Here is a 19,039-nt window from a genome sequence, read left to right on the forward strand (position 1 = left end):
TTTTCGCCCAATTGCAAATCTACCTTTCATCGCAAAAATCATGGAACGTGTTGTAAACAAACAACTAACTGAATACCTAAACGATAACAACATTTTGTCTCCAGCTCAGTTCGGTTTCCGCCAATCACGAAGCACGGAAACTCTACTTATCTCACTAACGGACTCCATATTACTAAACCTGGAAAACCGACACCCTTGTCTTCTCATCCTACTTGATCTCTCGGCGGCATTTGACACGGTCAATCATAACACATTAATAGATCGTCTGTCAGACATAGGCATCAGAGATGAGGCCCTCAAATGGTGCAAATCATTCTTACAGAACAGACAGTACAAGGTCAAGGTCAACAAGGAAGTTTCGCAACCAGTCACCTGCACCTTAGGAGTCCCTCAAGGCTCGTCACTTTCTCCAACCTTATTCAATATATACCTTCTACCACTCTGCCAGCTCCTCATTAATCTAAATCTCATACACTACTTATACGCAGACGATGTGCAGATAATGATTCCTATCACTGAATCTCTCCAAAAAACCCTGGACTTCTGGAACTCTTGCCAACTAGCCATCAACAACTTGCTCACGAGCCTCAATCTGATTCTAAATCAAAGCAAAACAGAATACCTACTCATCTCCCAAGACGGAACCCACACACATCCCAGTACCATCTTGTCTTCTCAATTAACAATGTCCACACAAGTCAGAAATCTAGGGGTTATCCTTGATAATCAAATGAATTACAGATCTCTCATAAATAATATCGTAAAGGATGGATTCTTCAAATTACAAGTTTTGAAAAGGTTGAGACCTCTCCTCCATTTCCAAGATTTCCGTTTAGTGCTGCAAGCTATCATTCTCACGAAAATAGATTATTGCAACTCGCTTCTACTAGGCCTCCCCGCTAACGCCATAAAACCCCTACAGATGCTGCAAAACGCAGCAGCAAGGATCTTAACCAAGTCCAATAAAAGAGACCACATATCACCTATTTTGAAAACCCTACACTGGCTACCCGTGAAATTCAGAATACTATTCAAAGTGCTCTCATTAACCCACAAGGCTCTACACAACTTGGCACCACTCGAGCTCAAAATCCCTCTCCGATTCCACACCTCCTCCAGACCAGTAAGACAAGCCTATAAAAACAACCTACATACACTACCGATGAAGTCAGCATTAAGCAAAAGAGCCTTCTCTACAGCGGGCCCCAAAATCTGGAACTCTCTCCCACCAGAACTCAGAGCAGTGCAATGCTCATCTACATTTAAAAAAAGACTCAAGACTTGGTTGTTCAACCAAGCTTTCCCATAACAGCTTCCTGTGGAACATCTCGGCCAATGATTACCCACCTGAGAGCTATTTAGATCATCTATAGAACTCACTTAATCTATGGCAGTCGAAGACATAACCTAGTCTTATAATTAGCAACTGTTTATTTAACTTAGGCCTCCCCTTATAATTAGCAACTGTTTATTTAACCTACATTAGGCACTGTATCTTTTACTTATACCTATATTAGGCAATGTATCTTTACTGGTTAACCCCATATTTACTTATCCAAGTTATATCGACCTGTTCTTTGTAAGACATTTACTTGTCAATGTTATTGTTCTGTTAAAATGTAAACCGAATTGATCAGTAATTCTGTTATTGGAAAGTCGGTATATAAAAATGCTAAATAAATAAATAAATAAATAGAAGAAATAGGATTATGTGACAAAACGATTAACTGGTTTAAATCTTACCTCAGCAATAGGTTCTTCCAAGTTATGATAAAAAACACGCTTTCAAAAAAACTTAAACTCAAAACTGGAGTACCTCAGGGTTCAGCTCTGTCTGCCACCCTCTTCAATATATATATGCTACCCCTTTGTAGGGATGTGAATCGTTTTTTGACGATTTAAAATATCGTCCGATATATTTTAAATCGTCAAAAATCGTTAGGGCCACGATACAATACCAATTCCCCCGATTTATCGTCAAAAAATCGTAAATCGGGGGAAGGGGGAGGGCAGGAAAACCGGCACACTAAAACACCCTAAAACCCACCCCCGACCCTTTAAATTAAATCCCCCACCCTCCCGAACCCCCCCCCCCAAATGCCTTAAATTACCTGGGGGTCCAGCGGCACACTAAAACACGGCACACTAAAACCCCCTAAAACCCACCCCGACCCTTTAAATTAAATCCCCCACCCTCCCGAACCCCCCCCCAAATGCCTTAAATTACCTGGGGGTCTGTAGCGGCGGCCCGTAGCTTAAATTACCTCCATAGCCTTAAATTACCTGGGGGTCCATAGCGGCGGTCCGTAGCTAAATCGGGGGAAGGGGGAGAGCAGGAAAACCGGCACACTAAATCGTGTAGTCTTCAGCCGGCGCCATTTTGCAAAATGGCCGCCGCAAAATGGCGGCGGCCATAGACCAACACGATTCGACACAGGAGGTCGTTCCGGACCCCCGCTGGACTTTTGGCAAGTCTTGTGGGGGTCAGGAGGCCCCCCTAAGCTGGCCAAAAGTTCCTGGGGGTCCAGCGTGGGTCCGTGAGCGATCTCCTGCCGTGAATCGTTTTCCGTACGGAAAATGGCGCCGGCAGGAGATCGACTGCAGGAGGTCGTTCAGCGAGGGTTCCGGAGATCGACTGCAGGAGGTCGTTCAGCAAGGGTTCCGGACCCCCGCTAAACGACCTCCTGCAGTCGATCTCCTGTCGGCGCCATTTTCCGTACGGACAACGATTCGCGGCAGGAGATCGCTCCCGGACCCTCGCTGGACCCCCAGGAACTTTTGGCCAGCTTGGGGGGGCCTCCTGACCCCCACAAGACTTGCCAAAAGTCCAGCGGGGGTCCGGAACGACCTCCTGCGTCGAATCGTGTTGGTCTATGGCCGCCGCCATTTTGCGGCGGCCATTTTGCAAAATGGCGCCGGCTGAAGACTACACGATTTAGTGTGCCGGTTTTCCTGCTCTCCCCCTTCCCCCGATTTAGCTACGGACCGCCGCTACGGACCCCCAGGTAATTTAAGGCTACGGAGGTAATTTAAGGCTACGGAGGTAATTTAAGCTACGGACCGCCGCTACGGACCCCCAGGTAATTTAAGGCATTTGGGGGGGGGTTCGGGAGGGTGGGGGATTTAATTTAAAGGGTCAGGGTGGGTTTTATTTATTTATTTATTTATTTATAGCTTTTCTACACCGACTTTCCAATAACAGAATTACTGATCAATTGGGTTTTAGGGGGTTTTAGTGTGCCGGGGGTGGGTTTTAGGGTGTTTTAGTGTGCCGCTGGACCCCCAGGTAATTTAAGGCATTTGGGGAGGGTTCGGGAGGGTGGGGGATTTAATTTAAAGGGTCGGGGGTGGGTTTTAGGGGGTTTTAGTGTGCCGGTTCACGATTTTAACGATTTTCATGATACTCTAAACACCCAAACGGCGACGATACGATTCCCTCCCCCTCCCAGCCGAAATCGATCGTTAAGACGATCGAGGACACGATTCACATCTCTACCCCTTTGTCATCTATTGGCAGGACTAGGGATAATTCATTACATTTACGCTGACGACATTCAGCTAATTCTACCAATAGAGGACTCCATTGATAAAACACTAGGATTAGCAAACATGTACCTTGGCATAATAAAACAACTTCTAACCCAAATGGAGCTGGTTATTAACATTGATAAAACAGAATTCCTACACCTTGAACGAAAACAATCTGAAATCGTCAAAACACCAATAATGCTAGGAAATAACCAGAAAATAGAACTGGCCGAAAAAGTAAGAAACCTGGGAGTAATAATGGATCCAGAAATCAATTTAAAACAACATATATCCTTAAAAGTAAGGGAAGGTTACGCAAAACTCATGATCCTTAAAAGACTGAAACCATTACTCACACCTGCCCACTTCAGAACAATCCTACAAACACTTGTTTTCGCCAGTACTGATTATTGCAATGCACTCTTACTGGGACTCCCCAGCTCATCAATCAGACCACTGCAAATACTGCAAAATACTGCAGCCAGAATTTTAACAGGAAAAAAAAGAAGGGACCATATAACTGAAACTTTAGCAGAACTACATTGGTTACCAATTGAATACAGGATCAAGTACAAAGCCTTATGCACAATACACAAACTAATATATGATAAAGAAGCTGACTGGCTAAATACAGCTCTAAGAGTCCATGTCCCACAAAGGAACCTTCGTTCGGCTAATAAGGCACTACTAACAATCCCTACAGTAAAATCAGCAAAACTAACCCAAGTAAGAGAAAGGGCTTTATCACTGGCTGGCTGGGCCCTTTCTATGGAACACGATGCCCACTGAACTAAGATTACAGAGTGACATCAAATCCTTTAAAAAAAACCTTAAAGACATGGCTCTTTAAGCAAGCCTTTCCAAAAGAAACAGTGGGGTAGAGAGAGAAAGAGAGAATGAAAAATACAGAAAAACGCAGCCAGAATAAATGGCACCACAATATTATAAATACATGGTACAGTAGAGAAATAGACCGAAATAAAGTACCTCAATAAACCTTCCCAGAACTAATCCATCACTATCCAAAAATTTATCTTTATTAACGATATTGTTACCGTTTTTAGTTGGCACTTGTTAGAATGTACGATACCCACCTATATATACATTATTTGTGCCTATTTGTAAACCGTTGCAATGGTACATAGCTTAGCGACGGTATAGAAAAGTTTTTAAATAAAATAAAATAAATAAAATAAAATGATTTTCGCCCTGCGCCTTGCTTTATTTTTTGTAATAATTTTTCCCCCTTCTGCGAGAAGCATTTTTTTCTGTGGATTGGGTTGGTTTGGGACTGGGCGGCTAAGTTCACCACACTAACGCCAGGGTCAGGGTAGGCTGTAAATTTGCAGGTTAAAGACGCGGCAAAATAGCTGGTTAAAAAGGCGATAATCTCGGCGCATGTTACTGTATGGGAGGGAATAGATAATCCGATCATTAACATATCATATACATGCCGCAGGAGGAAAGGGATACGCGTCGATCTCAAGAAGCGGTAAGGGCGCGTAAAACCGGATACTGAATCGCGGGTTAGACATACGCGTCCAAATTGTGCGTACCGAGCGGGTTAGAAACGGGGTAACCGCGGCCGCGCTTTACCGTATTGGCCTGTGTGTTTGTACATTCTGAGTCTAGCCTGGTACTGCAGTTCCTCATGAGGCTCCTCCCCGTGGGAGTGGCCATCACTGTAGCACCCAAGAATCCACCCAAATACCTTAAAACCATAACACTCTCATCATGAGAATGCTCACTTTTGATTGGTTTCTTGGGTTTCGTGCATTTACAGGGGCTTTAAATATCAATGTGTGTTTGCTTGGCTTGCTCTCCCTGTACACCTGACATACAGAATAAGGTATGTAAACTGTGTATTTTAAATGCATTTATCTCCAATTTTTGTCCTTGGTTATGATAAATGTTTCTCTGTTGATTTTAGAGTGTAAAGCTTTGCTTCTCCGTCCCTCCCGATGCAGCCTACGGACGAAACACGGGATCCGTGTTCTTGAAAATACAGTGGAGTTGCTGTTTTTCATTTAAAGTATTAAATTTATTATGAAAACACAAGGACACACTTGATCCTGTATCTTTTTTGTTATGATACATTGATCTGCTGGTGCAGTATATTACTCCGTTTTTGTTGTGGATTTCCCATTGCTGACCATATAGATGATAATTGGGCAGGAAGTGACTGGGCATCCCTCCCGACCATCTAATCTCCTATGAATGATATAATTGGGGGGCAGGATGGTTTCCAGCCCCAAGAATTTTTGGGGAAGGTGAGAGGGCACAGAGGAGCCTAGGAACAGCATAATGAAATGGTTAGCTGGCCAGGAATGTGCATTCATTTTCTAAAAATATTAATTTATTTATTCATTAATAAACATTTGATATTCCAAGATACTCAAGTCAGATTATTTATTTATGTATTTGTTTATTTAGAGCTTTTCTATACCGACATTCAGTCAGATATTTAATAAATACTCATTACATTTGTGTCTCAGTTTACAGTAGCAGAGATACAAACATGAAAGTGGGGTATATACTTCTATAGATAGAGATAAGAAGGGATTTGTAATTGGTCATCTTGGACTATCTGAAGATGTGGTAACATCATGGATCTATTAGGAGGATTGGGGAGCCAGGATATTTTATTTATTTACAGTTTTTATAAACTGTAAATTACAAGTAATATTGATCTAAGCAGTGAACAATAAATACATAAATCATTATAATTTCAAAACAGATATGCAGGCATACATAAAACACAGCAAATTAATTAGTCATAAAAGCTTCATTGAATAAAAATGCTTTCACTTGCTTATGAAAACGTGATATCTGGAAAGGTGAATTGAAGTAAGTTTTCCATGTGGTAGATGATGAGGTGTTCTCATGATCAAATTCAGGTAGCCAGATTTTTAGCTTGATAAGTCATTATCTGAGGGTGTCCTGGGATGGGCCTAAGTTATCCATCTAACTTAGCTGATTTTCAGTTGTATCTGGCTAAGTTAGCCGGACAGCTTGTCACTTAACTGGATATCATCAAAAGATATCCAGATAAGTGGTATTGTTAAGGAGGCAAAATAAGCAAAGAACAGGCTTGTGATTTAATTCCCACCCGCACCATTTAAGAAATGACCCAGTTGGTCCAAATACCCTCCATTCTCTGCCTCATCTCTGCTGAATGCACATTTAAAACATGTGTTGTGGAATTCACTAATCTACCATGCCTCTTTCACCATTCCTTCCCTGGTTCCTCAGAAAAAAATGCCAGTACCATTGCTCTTCCATTTTCAAGCCTCCTACTCCAAATTGACAGCTATCTAGAAAAGATAAATCTTCAGCTCCTACCACAACCTAGTTCCAGTGCTTCTAGTGTTTCTATGTGTATTTTGTGGAGGCGTGCTGGGGAAGGTGGAGCTAGGTTTGTGATTGAGATAATATGCATATGTTTATATATTCAAAAGTAGCTGCATTGTTTTATTAGGAAATGTACCCACAGAAAAAGCAGGCTCTCATCTCTGGGTACTTTTCTCTTTTACAACTTTCCAAGTGAAGACACTTTGAAACATGGTGAAAAGGGAAAATGGGTTTGCTTTTCCAAATGTTTGAAATTAATTGTGCAACTTTCCAGTTAGAGGCACTACTGAAGATCTTCCCCTTCTTCCTTAGCTCCATCATTATCTGAGGAACATCTACTTTAAGAACATTCTGGGGGAAGACATCTTTTTTGATGAGAATGGAGAACTTGCCATTGGCTACGAGATTATAAATCAGGTCTATCTACCCAATGGGATACAGAATAATGAAATTGTTGGAAGCTTTAACCCTTATGCTCCCTCAGGGCAGGATTTTACCATCGATGAGAAGGCGATCGTTTGGGACAGTTTGTTCACCCAGGTCAGAACTAAGTTACAGTACAGAATGGTAGAAGGGACTGAACTATACAGACTATATAATGGTGAGAAGAATTACTGCTCAGTGATTTGCTGCCATGTGAATATAATAGAATTATAGAACCTAACAATGTGGATAGAAATCGATAATTGAGCAGACTGGATGATCCAACTGGTCTTTTTCTGCTATTATGTTGTCTGCACCCTATTTTTAATTAGGGAGATTAATGGAGAGAATAGAGAGGCGAGCAGAGAGGTCATCTCTGGTGGCTGAAGCAGGTCATTCATGTGAAAGATAATTCAGGTGCTAATCACCTGAGTTATCACCCCAAAGTAGTTGAGTTATTCCATTGCCACCTAATTCTCAAAGGACATTTTACCTTTCATTTACAAATAGGAATAAGGCCTCTCCAATAATATTGGGAAAGAGGGCAAGAATCAAAGGGGGAATTTTCAGTAAGCATTCAGTTTTATTTTATTTTTATTTATTTAACAGCTTTTCTATACCGACAATAAAGTACACATCATATCGGTTTACATAATAACAAAAGGTGGAAAGTGCAATTAACAGGGATGGGAGAGAGGACAACCGAAAGAAGGTTCCATAACAGCGAACCTGACAAACTAAATGAAGGAGAGAAACAGGATAGAGGTAACAAGATTAACAAGTATGGGAATATACTATTCCCATACTTGTTAATCTTGTTACCAGTTGGATCATCCAGTCTGCTCAATTATCGATTTCTATCCATTTACAAATTTACAAATGGAACTGAAAAGATTACATGGTCTACAGGGTTGTTTTGCACTGATTACATAGGGTTTAACAGGGTTACAAGTTTATTAGATTAAGTAGGCTAGAGATGGGGGGGGGGGGGGGCAGGACGGTGGTGTCAAAAGAGTTAATCCGGAAAGGCCTGGTGAAAAAGCCAGGTTTTTAGCAATTTTCGGAATTTAAATGGGCATTGCTCCAGACGGAGGTTGGGAGGAAGAGAATTCCAAAGGGTGGGGCCCGCAATGGAGAGGGCACGGGTCCTTGTTGCTGAGAGTTGGGCTTTCTTGAGTGAGGGGACTTGTAGGGTGCATTTGAGGTTCGTTCTGGTGGGGTGGGCGGATTGAGCAGGTCGGAATGGTTCATTAAGCCATAGGGAGTTATGTTTGTAGATAGCTTTATGTATGATGGTGAGAGTTTTGAGCAGGATACGGGAGGAGATGGGGAGCCAGTGTAGGTTTTTGAGGATGTACAGTTGTATGATAGCTGCTACATTACTATTACATAAGAACATAAGAAAATGCCATACTGGGTCAGACCAAAGGTCATTCAAGCCCAGCATCCTGTTTCCAACAGTGGCCAATCCAGGCCACAAGAACCTGGCAAGTACCCAAAAACTAAGTCTATTCCATGTTACCATTGCTAATGTCAGTGGCTATTTTCTAAGTGAACTTAATAGCAGGTAATGGACTTCTCCAAGAACTTATCCAATCCTTTTTTAAACACAGCTATACTAACTGCACTAACCACATCCTCTGGCAACAAATTCCAGAGTTTAATTGTGCGTTGAGTAAAAAAGAACTTTCTCCGATTAGTTTTAAATGTGCCCCATGCTAACTTCATGAAGTGCCCCCTAGTCTTTCTATTATCTGAGAGAGTAAATAACCAATTCACATCTACCCGTTCTAGACCTCTCATGATTTTAAACATCTCTATCATATCCCCCCTCAGCCGTCTCTTCTCCAAGCTGAAAAGTCCTAACCTCTTTAGTCTTTCCTCATAGGGGAGCTGTTCCATCCCCTTATCATTTTGGTAGCCCTTCTCTGTACCTTCTCCATCGCAATTATATCTTTTTTGAGATGCGGCGACCAGAATTGTACACAGTATTCAAGGTGCGGTCTCACCATGGAGCGATATAGAGGCATTATGACATTTTCCGTTTTATTCACCATTCCCTTTCTAATAATTCCCAACGTTCTGTTTGCTTTTTTGACTGCTGCAGCACACTGAGCCAACGATTTCAATGTGTTATCCACTATGACGCCTAGATCTCTTTCTTGGTTTGTAGCACCTAATATGGAACCCAACACTGCGTACCCCGGCACCTAATATGGAACACAACTATTGCGTACCCCGGCCAGGGCAGGCCCACGACGGGCCCTACTCACCCCCGACGCCCAGGTCCCGGACCTGGCCCTTCCTCTTTGGCAGCGGCGGGCAGTTGCCCTCATGCTCGCACTCCTGCCATACTCCCGGATTCCTCCAGCAGCTCCGCAGCCTCCTCCGGTCCCACTCGGGTCTCCCCACATGCGTCAAGGGGAGACGCCGCCACCACATGGTTCCAGTCTGTCTACCTTAGGGGTGTGCGCCTTCCCCGACTTTAAAGGAGTACAGCGGGAAACCTTCCCGTGGCCCCGGATGATGACGTCTCCAGGCCTTGCTACTTAAAGCAGGCTTCACCATCCGGTCTTTGCCTTGGCAACAGGTCTCCATGCTTCCAGTCATGTGCTTAGTTGCTACTCATTCCTGTTCCTGTTCCTGATCTGTTCCAGTCCTGCGTTCCTGTTCCAATTCCTGTGCTTCCGTTCCAGTTTCATGTTCCTGACCCTCACTTATTCCTGATTACGCTTTGGACAGACTCCTGGCTTTGACCCTCGCTTGTTCCTGACCACGCCTTGGACGGATTCTCTGGCTCTGACCCTTGCTTGCTCCTGACCTTGTCTCCAGCCGCCTGCCCTGACTTCAGCTTGTACCTGACCTTGTCTCCAGCCACCTGCCCTGACTTCAGCTTGCACCTGACCTTGTCTCCAGCCACCTGCCCTGACTTCAGCTTGCACCTGACCTTGTCTCCAGCTGCCTGCCCTGACTCCAGCTTGAACCTGACTTTTCCTCCAGCTGACTACTTGGACTTGGCTTTCCTTAGGCTCTTGCCTATTTACAAGCCCAGACTTAATGTGTTCCTGACCTCTAGCCTACTTCAGCCTGTCCAGGCTTCTGGATCCAGGCCCTGCCTTGTACTCAGCTTCTTTGGACCCTGTGTCTCCATTGCTTCCTGGCTCCCTGCCTTGAGCATCTTTCACAGGATCAACCACGCAGGGGCCCGCCTAAGAACAGCTGGTCCCAGTACCCAAGGGCTCAACCTGCAGGGAACAAAGGCTGGTATTGACGAAGATCCAGTCGGCCTCCGCTTCCCATTCTGCTCCACCTCCCAATGGTGGGGACCCATTTCATTTCATGGGTTGAAAAAAATGATAGCAAAAAACATGAAATTTAGTGTTATTTTTTTTTGGAGGGGGAGAAGGCAAAAAAATCAATATTTAAGAACATAAGAACATGCCATACTGGGTCAGAATGAAGGTCCATCCAGTCCAGGATCCTGTTTCCAACAGTGGCCAATCCAGGTTACAAGTATCTGGCAAGTACTCAAAATCTCCCATGGTAGTTTAAAGATCAACCTGGCCGGCACCTTCTGAACAAATTGTAACACATACAAAAGGTATTTTTGCTTCCCAATGTATAAAAAATTGCAATAATTGAGGTGGTACTATCATGCTAAATTCTTGTAAGAGATTGAGGTCTCATAAAGGATCAACCATGCTTAATTTAAAAAATGCTAAGTGAACCACTTTTTTACTTGGGCTTGGAAGGAGAATTCAGAATCCAGAATCACTCCGAAATTCCTTGCTTCTAAACAGGGGATAACAGATAGATTATCAACATTCACAGTAAGATCATTACCAGGTTTCCTTTCCAACCACAATATGGTGGTTTTCTTAAGAAGGATTAACCTGCTCTCAGTTAACCAGATATCGATCACACTAAAAATCACTACAAACACCTCCAAAAGCAACACACCCACATTCTAACTCAGTATATAAAATTGTACATCATCTACATAGAATTTATAGTGTAATCCAAGTGAAGACATAAGAGAAACTACTGGCTGAAAAGATATGTTAAATAGCACCACAGATAAGGATTATCCCTGTGGGATACCTGAGGAATTTTTCATACCAAGTAGAACTGTTGCATTCGACCATGTAAAAAGGAAGAAAACCACTGTACAACTGAACTGCCAATGCCAAATAAACTTAATCTCTCAAGTAATATTTCATAACAGATGGAATCGAAGGCTGACAATATACGAGTTTGTGCAATTGTTCCTTATCAATGTTTTGTATCTAACTTGCCAGTGCTTATGCTGTTTCCTGTTTTCTTCATTCAGATCCCTTTTTCATTTTTTGAAAGATGTTCTTGTAGCTATTATAGTCTCTCTCACCTCACCTTTTAATGATGCCAGTAGTCATTTAGCCTTCCTTTCACCTTTTTTAATGCGTGGAATACATCTGGTCTGGGCTTCCAAGATGGTATTTTTAAACAACACCCATGCCTGATCTAAACTCTTAACCTTTGCAGTTGCACCTTTCAGTTTTTTCTCAACTATTGTTGTTGCTATAGATTTCTTTAGTAAGCTCCCTCCAGTTATTAAATCAAATTTGATCATGAAGTGATCACTATTGCCAAATGGCTCCAACACTGTTACCTCTCGCACCAAATCATGTGTTCCACTAAGGGCTTGGTCTAAAATAGTTTCCCCTCTTGGTTCTTGTACCAGTTGCTCCATGAAGCAGTCATTTATTTAATCTTGGAACTTTACCTCTCTAGGATGTCCCAATGTGACATTCACACAGTCAATACCGGGGTAATTGAAATCACTCATTATTACTGTGCTGCTGATTTTCTTAGCTTCCCTAATTTCTTTTAGCATTTCATTGTCTGTTCATTCTGGCCAGGTGGATGGTAATACACCCCCACTACTATTTCATTCCCCTTTTTACCTGGAATTTATATCCAGAAAGATTCAGCATTTCATTTTGATTCCTGTAAAACTTTTATCCTGTTTGACTCAAAGCCCTCTTTAACATATAGTGCCACCCCTCCACCAATTTCATCCATCCTATCATTGCAATATAATTTGTACTCTAGCATCACAATGTCACATTGATTATCCTCCTTCCACTAGGTCTCAGTGATGCTAATTATATCTGCCTCTTCATTCAGTGCTATACACTCTAAATCTCCCATCTAGCATTTATATACAGATATTTCAAACTATGTTTTTGGAGGAGTAGCCTAGTGGTCAGAACAGTGGGCTGCAAACCAGGAGACCACTGTTTAAGTCCCACTGTCACTCCTTGTGAACTTGGGCAAGTCACTTTACCCTCCATTGCCTCAGGTACAAAACTGAGATTCTAAGCCCTCTGGGGATAGGGAAATACCTACAGTACTTGAGTGTAATATACTTTGAAGAACTGACTAAAATGTGAAAAGTGGAATATAAAAATCTTAATAAATAAATATTAACAACTTGCTTATTAGTTGACAGGGGTAATCTGGAGTCTTTCTGCTCGTCCTGCTCTTTACTTAAAGGCACCTTGTTCACTTTAGCATTTACTGCAACCTCTTTACTGGGAGGCCCTAACTCCCCTGTTCTGTTAGTATCCTTCAAAGATAAAACATTCTGAACTATGTGCTTCTGAGCAACAGTCGGCTGTTCCCCATCATCTAGTTTAAAAGCTGTGCTAGCTCCATTTCAAAGCTTAGTACCAGCAGCCTGGCTCCGCTCTGGTTAAGATGGAGCCAGTCCTTACTGAAAAGGCCCCCTTTCCCCAAAATGATTCCCAGTTCCTAACAAACCTAAAACCCTCTTCCCTGCACCATGGACTTTGGAGCTCTGCCTACCTCTGGGATCCTGCAGGTGGAATGAGGAGCATTCAGACCAGAATCAGCTGGCTCTGGGATAGTGGCAGCAGGCTTTTGTGCACTGTGTCTGATGTCCTCAAGTCTTCTTGGACAGGGGTGTTTGACCTGGAATTCAAACGCAAAGCCTGCTCTTTGCCTCCTTGGGATTTGAAGGAAAGGATCAATGCCACATGATTCCCTCACTCACTTTCTTCTCGCTCCCTCCCCCCTCCCCCCCACCATTCAAGCCTATCTCCTCCCCTCCTTCACCTTTTCTCCAAGCCCCTCTGATCACTTCACTCACTGACTGCCCCCACTCTGATCATTACATGTACATCTCATAGTCCCTCCTATCCCCTCACTCACACTCCATAACACCTTTGATCCCTGGCTCACTCTTTCCCTCTTTCCCCCACACAAACCACAGCTGCTGTGATCCCTTCACTCACTCTTTTGCCCACCCACATCCCATTCCTTATCCTTCTGCCAGACCAGTCTTTACTTTAGGGAACTCCCCACTCCATAATTGGTGGAGACAGAGGCTACACCTCTCTGACTTCTTCAGTGATGTCATGCTCACTATAAAGAGGTGTGGCTTAGGGCAGACATTGGTTTTTCTCTATCTCCAGCAGAAGGTGGATCAGAATCTTTGCTAAAACGTGTCCTGTTGTTCTGGACTTTTGATCAAGCCCCCCAGGTACTGCTCCCAGACCCTGTGGGGTCCTGGTATGGCCACCCTAGCAGGAGATTCCCCCTCCTTATGGGGAGACAGGAACCTGGGCTGTGACCCTCTTCTCCTGAAGAATTATCGGATTGCCCCCCCCCCCCCCCCCAACTCTCCTTCTGCTCTACTTTCCCTGCAAAAGACTTCTAGGGCAGGGCTTATCAGGACAAGGTAAGTGGGGAAGTAGAAGTCAGTATAATTAAAGCATCACCACAGCTAGCACTAGCAGCTGTAACATGCTGAGTGGGAGCTTAGTGAGGGCATCCATGTGCTCCCTGCGCCAAACAGTGCTTCAGGCGGAAGTAACGTGATCTTCCATGCCGAACAGAAGTCATACAGAACAAAAGGGATGCACAGTTTTCCCCGCGCACAATGAAGGCCACACATGGATCAAAGCTTGGGGAGTATTGACTGCTAATGTGTATAATGTAAGCTACAGCCAAAATGTATAGAGGCTGGCAGTGCCTAGTCTGTCCATGGCAGCTGGCTCAATTTGCCCACTGTGATGCAGCCTTGTGGTTACAAGAAGAAAGAGAATCCCGTGTGCTGTTGATCCCTGGGCATACTTTTACCTGCACAAAAGAATGGGCAGATTTCAGACGGCCACTCAACCAGGTTAGAAATGAAAAATTCTATTAGCTGTTTATTTCCCCCATAGCATAAACATGCACCCAGGTAAACCTACTTTAACTGTAAAAGTAGGAAGCTATCATTAGCGGCGGCATAATAGAAACCTTTCAGCCAGTCAGGTAGCTAGATACTTTTGTAAAATGACCCCCAAGCCCGGGTCATTTAAAAAAGATATTTCTGCAGATAAAATTACCAATAGAAATGGGCTCATTGTGCAGGTAAAAGTATGTACAGAGCTAGCCCACTATACGAACTTCTTCTATTCCCATAAGGGAAAGGCACTTTGTGAATATGTTTTCATTTTCAAAAGTATATTCACAGATTTTATTGGAAAACATTCCCACAGAGATCAGTGGGTGCAAACCTGAGCTGGTAATTTTGCCGGAAGAATTCCAAAGAGCATACGTTTACTTTGAAAAAAAGTACAAAGTCTATAGGTAAAAAGTATTGTAGGCGTGGCATTTGTGTGGTCAGTCTTAAGAATAACCCCTAATTGGCCAATTTGTGATATGCAAATTAAAGGAACTCTGTAGTTCGATAATTATCCAGGGTTCAACAAAGTTACATTGTTTTTGTTATTCTCAATCCTCAGACACCTCCACAGTCCAAATGCAGCTTGAGCTGCCCTCCTGGCTATAGGAAATCCACCAAGAAAGAAAAGCCTGCCTGCTGCTATGACTGCATTCCCTGTCCAGAGGGAGAGGTCTCTAACAAAACTGGTGGGTGATATCATGTGACATGCTGGATGCACATGGCTAAAGGTTATTCATTTTGGCCTCTGTTCTATGAAATGAAAGGTATGACTGTCGGCTTTCCCCCTTGTTCTAGTTTAAAAGCTGCTCTATCTCCTTTTTAAAGGTTAGTGCCAGCAGTCTGGTTCCACCCTGGTTAAGGTGGAGCCCATCCCTTCGGAAGAGACTCCCCCTTCCCCAAAAGGTTCCCCAGTTCCTAACAAAACTGAATCCCTCTTCCTTGCACCATCGTCTCATCCACGCATTGAGACTCCGGAGCTCTGCCTGCCTCTGGTGACCTGCACGTGGAACAGGGAGCATTTCAGAGAATGCCACGCTGGAGGTTCTGGATTTCAGCTTTCTACCTAAGAGCCTAAATTTGGCTTCCAGAACCTCCCTCCCACATTTTCCTATGTCATTGGTGCCCACATGTACCACGACAGCCGGCTCCTCCCCAGCACTGTCTAAAATCCCATCTAGGTGACGCGTGAGGTCCGCCACCTTCGCACCAGGTAGGCATGTTACCAGGCGATCCTCACGCCCACCAGCCACCCAGCTATCTACATTCCTAATAATCAAATCACCAACTATGTCAGCCGACCTAACCCTTCCCTCCTGGGCAGTAGCCCTGGGAGAGACATCCTTGGTGCAAAAGGACAATGCATCACCTGGTGAGCAGGTCCTTGCTACAGGATCCTTTCCTGCTGCACCTGGTTGATGCTCTCCAATCATGAGACCTTCTTCCTCCAAGGCAGCACCAGGGCTGCCAGTCTGAAGTTTGGACTTGGCTACTCTGTCCCTGAAGGTCTCATCTATATACCTCTCTGTCTGCCTCAGCTCCTCCAGGTCTGCCACTCTAGCCTCCAGAGATCGGACTCTTTCTCTGAGAGTCAGGAGCTCTTTGCATCGGATGCACATGTACAATTTCTCACCGGTGGGTACAAAATCATACATATGACACTCGATGCAAAAGACTGGGAGATCCCCCTCTTGCTGCTGGACTGCTGCCTTCATCTCAAATTTGTTCAGTTCCTAGTTAAGATTTAGGCTGCTATGGGAGTAGGAATGTGTCTTATTAGCATCCTTTAAATGTATTAGTGAATTCACTCTATGTCTGGTAGTGGCCTACAGGGGAATGATCAAACTTTCAATAAGGTGTGGGGAATTCGTGAAGAGAAGTTAAAAGGCTGATTTTTTTCTTTTTTACTGTGAAAATGGCACCTGCCTATAAATTAAAGGATGAGCTGGGGGGAGGGAGGGTTGGGAAATACAAACACTCTAACTTCTGTTTATTCACAGCCTTACTGACTTTTAAAAGCACAAATACACAAACACACTAAATAATATATCACAATAGTTTACTTCTCCCCAATACTTTAAAAAAAAAAAATTCCCAAGCAAAACTTACTGATTCCTTTCAGCCACCAGCAAGGTGATCCTCTCCTCTCAATGCTCTCTCCTGCCCAGAACCAGATGTATGTGTGTGTTGCTTACCTTTATAAACTGAACAGATCAAAAATATATGTGAGCAAATGGCTGAGATAAGCAGGCAACTTTAATTTATTGAAATTAATTTAAAAAAAAATCCTCTGAGAGGGACCTGCCTTTCAACCATGATTAATCAATATGAAAATATTGTATCCAAAAATTAATCATTAAAGTACTAAAGCACTGCACATTCCTAGTGCAGGCAATGCTAAAGGGAAAAATATCCATAAATATAGGAAATCTTGGTTTCAAATTGTGAGATACTGATACATTATTCTTTCCTCTCAGACATGGAGACCTGTTGGAAGTGCCCAGAAGATCAATGGCCCAATCAGAAGAGAGACACCTGCATCCCAAAAGTGATAACCTTCCTGTCCTATGAAGAGCCTTTGGGGATAGCTTTGACAGTCAGCAGCATTTTCTTCTCTCTCCACACTGCTGTCATTCTGGGAATCTTTATTAATTACAGAGACACTCCCATAGTGAAAGCCAACAACCGGGAACTCAGCTACATTCTCCTTGTTTCCCTCATGCTCTGCTTCCTCTGTTCCTTGATATTCATCGGCCGTCCTGAGGACATAACCTGCATCCTCCGACAGACTGTCTTTGGGATCACTTTCTCCATCTCTCTCTCCTCCATCCTGGCAAAAACCATCACTGTGGTCATAGCCTTCCAAGCCACCAAGCCAGGAAGCAAGCTCCGGGAATGGATGGGTTCCAGGGTCTCAAACTCTATTGTCCTTTCCTGTTCAGTTCCTCAAGCCTTTTTGTGTCTTGTGTGGATGTGCACTGCTCCTCCTTTCCCATATCTTAACATGCAATCAGAAACTGGAGTAATACTAATTGAATGTAATGAAGGGTCAATAACTGCATTTTACTGTGTTCTGGGTTATCTGGGACTTCTGGCTGGTGTCAGCTTTATTGTGGCTTTCCTAGCAAGAAATCTGCCTGACAGCTTCAATGAGGCCAAGTACATCACCTTCAGCATGCTGGTGTTCTGCAGTGTTTGGGTGTCCTTCATCCCAACCTACCTGAGCACCAGGGGCAAGCACATGGTAGCGGTGGAGATATTTGCTATCCAAGCTTCTAGCATTGGCCTTCTGGGTTGTATCTTTATTCCCAAGTGCTACATTATTCTGATGAGGCCTGATAGGAACAACAAGAAGTATCTGACAAAAAAATACAATGACTTAAAGGCCTAGAAATGATAGTAGCAATATTTTCATAAACTAAAAACAAGAAATCCTATGGAATATGTGTTCTACTGCAGGTATATTTGATTTCTCATACAATGCAAATATATTAACATACATATATGTGTAAAAATATAGTAAAGCAGATAAAACAATTAGAGGTAAACTTTAAGACCCGCGCACAGGTGCACGCGTTTGCCAGCTCGCACACATGGACCCAGTGATTTTAAAACCTACACGCATATATGTTTTAAAATTGGCCATTCGCGCATACATGAGCACATGATTTCATATTGATGCACACGGGCCCACAAATGCCACTTCGCTCATGTAAGTGGGGAGGATTTTACTAGGCATGCGCGCTGACGCAATTACCTCTTTTCCCAGTCCATTCCCAGTTTGCCCCAGTAAAGGAGAGGACTTCCTAACTCCTCTAGCTAACTCGCCTCCCTTTTACCCTATTAGCCCCGATCCTTAAAACCTCGCTGACTACCCTATTTCTTTTTATTTCACTACTTACATGCCATCCATAGCAGAAGTAAAGTTGCGCGGTAGGGGAACTCGGCACGTGCTTGTGCACGTAAAGACTTTCGCACAGACTTCATGGAATGGATGTGACCCACCCATGCCCTGCTCAGACCATGCCCACCCACCCCTTTTTGTGAAAAAATATTTTGTGTGCATACTGGGAGATACGCACTTCCTCACAGAGCTTGTAAAATGCAACCGACGTGTCCCGGTTTTGGTGCCTGAAGGGCTTTTAAAATCGACCAGTACAATGTTAACATGAGGTGGCTTAAACTAGTTTAAAAAATTCACAATAAAAGACGTATTACCTCATAGTTTTGATTTTCTTAGGAAGTGGGTTAAAGTCATGGCTGTATCAACCTGACCAACAGCAATGGAGCCAGTTGGGGAGCCAATTGCCTTTAGAATAGACTCCGGCTCCATGAGTGCTGTGGGTGCCTGAGTATCCCTGAGATCAGATCTGCCTCTCACTTCTCTTTTTTCAGTCTCCTGTAACCATGGCAGCTGAGGGGAGAGGTCACAAATGTGGCAAATTGCTGTCAGATATTTTCATTGATCAAGCACTTACAGAGCTGGCACCTATGGCCTTTGGTAGG

The 19,039-nt window shown here is 43.5% G+C and overlaps 1 protein-coding gene across 1 annotated transcript in view; it reads left to right on the forward strand.

Moving 5' to 3' along the window:
• Positions 1-18,636, forward strand: part of LOC115080277 (vomeronasal type-2 receptor 26-like) — a 41,987-nt gene extending 23,351 nt beyond the window's left edge. The window contains exons 4-6 of the mRNA XM_029584429.1: positions 7,192-7,419; positions 15,096-15,222; positions 17,011-18,636. Of these exons, the coding sequence (XP_029440289.1) occupies positions 7,192-7,419; positions 15,096-15,222; positions 17,011-17,924 (1,269 nt within the window). The 3' untranslated portion in view covers positions 17,925-18,636. The remainder of the gene's footprint in view (positions 1-7,191; positions 7,420-15,095; positions 15,223-17,010) is intronic.
• Positions 18,637-19,039: the final 403 nt, after the last annotated feature.

Source organism: Rhinatrema bivittatum, chromosome 19, assembly GCF_901001135.1.
Source record: "Rhinatrema bivittatum chromosome 19, aRhiBiv1.1, whole genome shotgun sequence".
NCBI classification, from domain to species: Eukaryota; Metazoa; Chordata; class Amphibia; order Gymnophiona; family Rhinatrematidae; genus Rhinatrema; species Rhinatrema bivittatum.